The sequence below is a fragment of the Asparagus officinalis genome, chromosome 5 (assembly GCF_001876935.1).
Source record: "Asparagus officinalis chromosome 5, Aspof.V1, whole genome shotgun sequence".
Classification (NCBI taxonomy): Eukaryota; Viridiplantae; Streptophyta; class Magnoliopsida; order Asparagales; family Asparagaceae; genus Asparagus; species Asparagus officinalis.
This window is the reverse complement of record NC_033798.1, coordinates 8,723,851-8,729,679: the sequence shown is the minus strand read 5'-3', so window position 1 is coordinate 8,729,679 and position 5,829 is coordinate 8,723,851. Positions and strand designations below refer to the sequence as shown.

The 5,829-nt window shown below is 41.7% G+C and overlaps 2 protein-coding genes across 2 annotated transcripts in view; one reads left to right on the top strand and one right to left on the bottom strand.

Moving 5' to 3' along the window:
* LOC109841485 overlaps positions 1-2,199 on the bottom strand; it is a 5,411-nt gene extending 3,212 nt beyond the window's left edge. Inside the window, exon 1 of the mRNA XM_020410451.1 lies at positions 1,989-2,199. Coding sequence (XP_020266040.1) covers positions 1,989-2,199 — 211 coding nt within the window. The remainder of the gene's footprint in view (positions 1-1,988) is intronic.
* LOC109841484 (thioredoxin-like protein HCF164, chloroplastic) lies at positions 2,033-3,947 on the top strand. Its single transcript, XM_020410450.1, has 3 exons — positions 2,033-2,438; positions 3,265-3,480; positions 3,840-3,947. The coding sequence occupies exons 1-3, from the start codon at positions 2,256-2,258 to the stop codon at positions 3,945-3,947; spliced, it is 507 nt and encodes a 168-aa protein (XP_020266039.1). The 5' UTR covers positions 2,033-2,255.

The following is a 5,829-nucleotide window of genomic DNA, read 5'->3' as shown; positions in this document are numbered from 1 at the left end:
GGAGAGTTGACCTCCATCAATTTAATTAACTCATATTATTTAACTGTGTGCTTCCATACATCAACACCTTCATTAAACTTCCAAACAAGATATAATATTTTACCTTCCTTTCTCTATCTTTCCTTTCCTTATTTTATCTCCCGTTCCCTTTCATTGGTGCCATACGTTATCATGTCTGGCGAGAGTGGAGCATAATTATCTTGAACAAAATAACTCTCGGAAAAATTGTATGAGACCCCTCATTATTAGAACATTTTTCATGAAATGTGTCAGGTTTATTAAGAATTATAACTAATTCGGCACATTATCCACGATATGTTTCTCATACTTTTGTTTTTTTCTTCTTGCAACGTCATCAGCTAAAGTTAAGCTTGTGTAAAAAGTAAATACTCTTTTTAATAAATTGCGTTGAAAAACCCCAAATCCTGATGGTCACGTCTTAAGGGGCTGTTTGGTTTGTAAGTTTTACTATGTAAAAAGATGGAAAGTGTAAAAAAGTGGGTCCTAATGTCAGCTTTCCTCCTTTTCAATTGTTTGTTTGTAGTTATAAAAAAATGTAAAGTGATTTACTATGCTGATGTGGCATGGATTCACAAATCCCTTCAAAATGGTCTGATTTTGAAGGAAAGTTGTCATATGTGTCAGAAGTGAGGGGGCTAGGCCAATGGAATCATTTAAGTAGGGACCACAAAATAACCACTTGTTGATGTTTGATATCACACAGTCGAGGGGGTTGCGGTTCTGGTCTTCGCGCTGGCGGCGAATAGGAAGAGGATGAGAGATGGGGCCGACTCCTCCTCCGACTTTATGCCCGATCCTTAGACTGGAATTCCTGATCCTTTTGCACAAATAAGAAGAAACACGTGAGAGGGCGGGGCTCATTTCCCACGTGATACCTCCGACGGTCAAGTCAGCTGGTGAGCTTGAGTGAGGTTTGAGGGAGAGTCTCTGGGCCATTGAGGTCCTTAGAGGGTACTCTTTGAGAGCTATTAGTTCTTTTTAGCAAAGGTAAATTCAAAGCTTTTGTGAAGAAGTAGCAGAAAAAAATCCCCATTTCCCTCTTTTTATAGCCCATAGCCTCTGAGAGTTTGACCATTTGGTTTTGACTATGCACAGGAGGCAGTTGAGGGGTGAGCAGGCAGGCTGCTGAGTCATCCTTCTCCTTCCAGATGTCGGCTGGCGATTGGAAGGGAAGTCATTCGAGTACAGGAGAGAAATATCTTCTCAGTATCCTGGATTTGACAGATGAGGCAGGGCAGAGGATAGGTCAGCTGCTTGGTCGTTCTTCCCCCTCCAGATGGCGGCTGATGATTGGATGGGAAGTCATTCGAGCCCAGGGGAGCATCATGGCGATCCCTGGGAAATGACTTGTGAGTAAGCGGCTTATGCACAGGATTTGTCAGAGAGGAAATCTTGATGGGACTGATCAATGTTGTAGTGTCGATTGACATCTGAAGTGAGCTTAGCTGGATCTCATCCCCTTAGTAGAGGCGGGTCGGTTCGTGAGTTGTCTTTATGATTTCCCGACCCGACAGCCGAGTGAGCTTCGGGTCGAGTGTATGGTCAAGACGTCTGCTCGAGTAGTCGTCTTAATTATGAGGGACCGACTAATCTCGCACTTCGAGTCGGTAATGATGACCATTGATCTGGTTAGCCGATAGACTTGCCATTGGCTGGGTTTTTGGGCCTCTAAGCTGGTTTGGACCATGGCTTTTTTAAGCCTATGCAGACAATCTTTCAGTATCTTCATCTTTAGATGGTAAATTACCATAACACCACTTTTTACACTTTCCAAATAAATAATTAAAGTTACATTTTGCAAACCAAACAAGCAATTTATGATTCCAATGGAATAAAAAAACAAACAAAGAAAAGTTGCTCAGTGAAATTAATAAGGTGGACAATAACTTTCTAAGTGGTGTCATAAATACACAACTTTACCAACAACAATCAAACAACCCCTAAACGAGTGTACTAAGAATGCAGACCGTCAGAGGCCCTTGAAGTTGGATTGAAGTTTGACATTTGGGCTCCTTTTTCTACAAACAAATGTCTTGCGTAGTAACACAGCCCACAATCCACTTTCACCATGCAGATGTCCACTAATCCCTTGATCTCGTGCGTTGCGCGTGACGAGAAGAGTTCAGGCGTGGCAGCATCAAACACCAGTTCAGTGGACGAGAGCCTCCTCCCTCCCATTTCCTTTCTCCATTTTCTGCGACCAAAAACAGGGCAGCACCAAGAGGTAGCTAGTTATGGCACGTGCCGTTTCCCATCCCTTTGGTCTCCTCCTCGACTTCGCACCCTGCGTCCACTCGTCACCCTCATGCTCCTGGTATCCTCACCGGTCGGTGAGCAGACCTCAGCGCAGCCCCCCGAATCTACGCTGCTCTGTGAAATCTAACAGCGTCGAGCCTCCCGTTAGCCCCCCATCAACGGTCAGCTTTAGCTCTCTTATCTTCTTTCTGTTCAGCGATTTTATTTCAGTTTCAATCTTGATTATATTTTTTCCCGTTGAAGTGGGATTGTAAGTATCCATATGAAATATTATTAAAAAAAACTTTGCAACAGGGAAAGATTAGATTGCATGTTTATCAAAGGAAGAACTAATTGAGATTTACAAGAGATGGGTTGAAGAGAAAGGAGTTAGGAAGATTATTTTTTGATTCAGGGTCAAATAAAACAGGATGGGTTTCTGCATATGTATAATTATTATTCAAATTAGTACGAGATATGCTAGAGTTAGATTTTGAGACGGCATATGGTAAGATTGTGAATAGAAATGTGTTACACCTCTTAGGATTAGTTGGATTCAAGCTATTTAGCTTCCACCACCAAAATAGCTGAAAGTAGAACTTGTTATATGATGAGACCCTATTTCCTCCTTTTCTTTTTCTCCCCCCGCATCCCATGTATTAAGTAACTTAGATTGAGCGAGGCAATTTGGTGTTAGTATTGTAAGGATTTGACCATTGTAGGAACAAAATACTGTTATCAATCAGCAAGATTCAGATGACACTCCATTTAATTCTTTATCTGATTTATTTCATAGGGTTGGTTAAAGGGATACTTTATTGCTTTGGCTAAAGCTTATGACCTCGATAGTTGTTTATTTATATACTGCGTAAAGTAGAAACTCGTGGTTTAATGAGAAGACTTAATGTGTCTCTCCTAAAATATATTGTTTAACATGTTCACATTTTCATAACGTTCCCGAACTTGTGACATGTTTACTGGGTGTAACTTCATGCTTTTTTGGTGCAGGATGCTTCAACTGTCAAGCCAGAACCAGTTAAGGATGACATTGAAACCTCCAGTGTTTCACAAAATGTTGAATTTGAAGAATTTCCAAATAAATCTATTAACAGACGGATTGCTTTGGCTTCAACTGTCTCTGCTGTCGGGCTTTTCCTATCATCCCGACTTGATTTTGGTGTCTCTTTGAAGGATCTATCTGCTTCTGCCATACCATATGAAGAGGTTAGTACACTTTCTGTAAGTTTATTTTCTCTGTCCTTCAATCTCTTCTTTGTTATGAATCTACCTCCAATTCATATCTCATAAAGTACATTGTTTGGTTGCTTCATTTCCCTATAGAGCAGAATATCGTATTCTGCTATAAATTACTTTCAATCATGCCTACATTCTATCTCCATTTTAAAGCCTTGCAGCACATATCGTTAGATAATATCCGAAACCATTTTCAAGTTTTGCTTATATTCTGCATGTTGATGGATACTCCCAAGTCCTAAACCATGCTGCTAATGCTAGAGAATAAAGATCTTCCCCCAGGTCTATCTCATCTATATTAAACAGATCCTTCTCTTGCTCATTTGCAGGCTCTTTCAAATGGGTTGCCTACTGTTGTTGAATTTTATGCAGATTGGTGCGAAGTTTGTCGGGAACTTGCACCTGACGTGTACAAAGTTGAGCAGCAATACAGGTAATGTTTTGACTGTTCATCATCCTCATATTTATGTTTTTGATGAGATAAACTACTTGTTTAGTGTAGGCTGTCTAAAAATCACAATGGATAGCTAATCCCTATCAAGCCCTGATAATGGAAGTTACAATCAGACGACTTTCTAATCACTGCATCCGCAACTCTGCAACCGCTATAAACAAGGCCTCATCTCTGAGACAATTGATCTTGATGACTGCGACAACAGCATGACTAATATTATATTAGCAACTATTAGAGATGCTGATGAGCAGTGTAATGATTTCAGAAATAAAAGGTTGGACTTAGTTGGTGAGTCGCTTGGTAGAGAGCTGTGGGCAAATATCCATCTTCAAAACACTATGGATGTTGATTCCCGTCAAGCTCTCACAACGAAAGCTACAATCAAATAGCTTTCGGGTCGACAGTCGGAAGGGGCAATAGGAGACTTTTCACACAGATCGAGAAGAGTTACAATTTGACGACGCTTCCGACAGCTGATGAAAACCCTATTCAGTGGCCTTCACGATCGTTGGTGAGAGTTACAATCTGACGACTCTCATATCTTATAACAGGCAAAGACCAATAAACAATGGCCTTTGCAATGTCATGGCAGACGATGTTACAAGTCAACAACCTCTATCAAACGTAGAAGTTTAATTCTGCGTTTCTCAAATTCGAAACGCACACAACTTGTGCGTTCTCCAGCGAATGTCTAACTCTGCAACGCAGAGTTCAAGCACCAAACGCACACATAACGTGCGTTCTTCAATAGGTTCAACTACGTGTCCCAAACTCTGGACGCAGAGTTGAGCTTCAACGCACACGGCCTGTGCGTCTCAAATCTCTAACAGAGATTTAACTCTGCATCTCAAGCCTTGGACGCAGAGTTAAAGCCCATAACGCCAACTGAGGCGTTTTGACTTGTTCAAACGCAAGTCGAACGGCCTCAAAACCGTTATCCCACGTTCTGAGGGATTCTCGCCCACAAAGGAGCGGAAATAGGGGTTGGTTGCACTCCACATCACCCTATAAATAACCAACTTACTCAACTGAGTAAGGGGTTGGCGGGTTGATAGGTTGATCAATCGGTTTCTGAGATCAAAACCGCAAAGAGTTGAGGGGAGCTGGTATCAAAACCACCCAAGGTCAACAAATCTCGGCAGTTGAGTAATCGGAAGGAAGAGATCTTCGGGAGATCAAGGAACTGATCAACGATCAGTTAATCAAATCCCGAAGGATCCTTTCATCAAAGGTATCATCCACTTGGCAATTAACCGAATTTTCGGTTCCAACAACTCTGTTACAGAGTTTTAACTCATTCTGAGTTCTTAAACTCGTTAAGAGTTCTTAATTAGCTTGCAACGCAAGTTAATCACATCAAACCAGACATTCGGTTTTCAACAACTCTTATCAGAGTTCTTAACTCGTTCAGAGTTCTTTACACTCGTTAAGAGTTCTAAACCGAAGTCATCAAGCACTTCAATTGTTCCAGTGAAGAAGGACGGTCGGATCGTCAACGGAGAGCAAGTTCGACGCGATCAATCGAAGGAGGCACTCCACCGCTACCAAGAAGAACCCAGTTTTAAACAAAGGGGAGAATCAAATTCATTCTCCTCTCTTTTGTAATCGGAATCCAAATTGTAATCGATTTTGAGAGAATACAAGTCAAATTTTCTTTCTTTGTCTTTTTACATCAAATTTCCAACAAACAAAAGATGGCGACTCCGCTGGGGACTAGCTTCTCTGACGAGGAAGTGGTGGCGCAATCCGACGTTCACCTTACAGGAACCACCGTCGAAACTCTCGTCGTAGAGTTCGACCAAGCCAAGTATGAGGAGGTCCTCTCCTCTGGGTCCCTTAGCCCAAAAGCTAGGCGTGATACCCAC

Coding starts and splice junctions, on each gene's coding strand:
- LOC109841484 (XM_020410450.1), top strand. CDS start 2,256: ATGGCACGTGCCGTTTCCCATCCCTTTGGTCTCCTCCTCGACTTCGCA. Junction 2,439..3,264: donor CCGTTAGCCCCCCATCAACG/GTCAGCTTTAGC, acceptor TTTTTGGTGCAG/GATGCTTCAACTGTCAAGCC. Junction 3,481..3,839: donor CTGCCATACCATATGAAGAG/GTTAGTACACTT, acceptor GCTCATTTGCAG/GCTCTTTCAAATGGGTTGCC.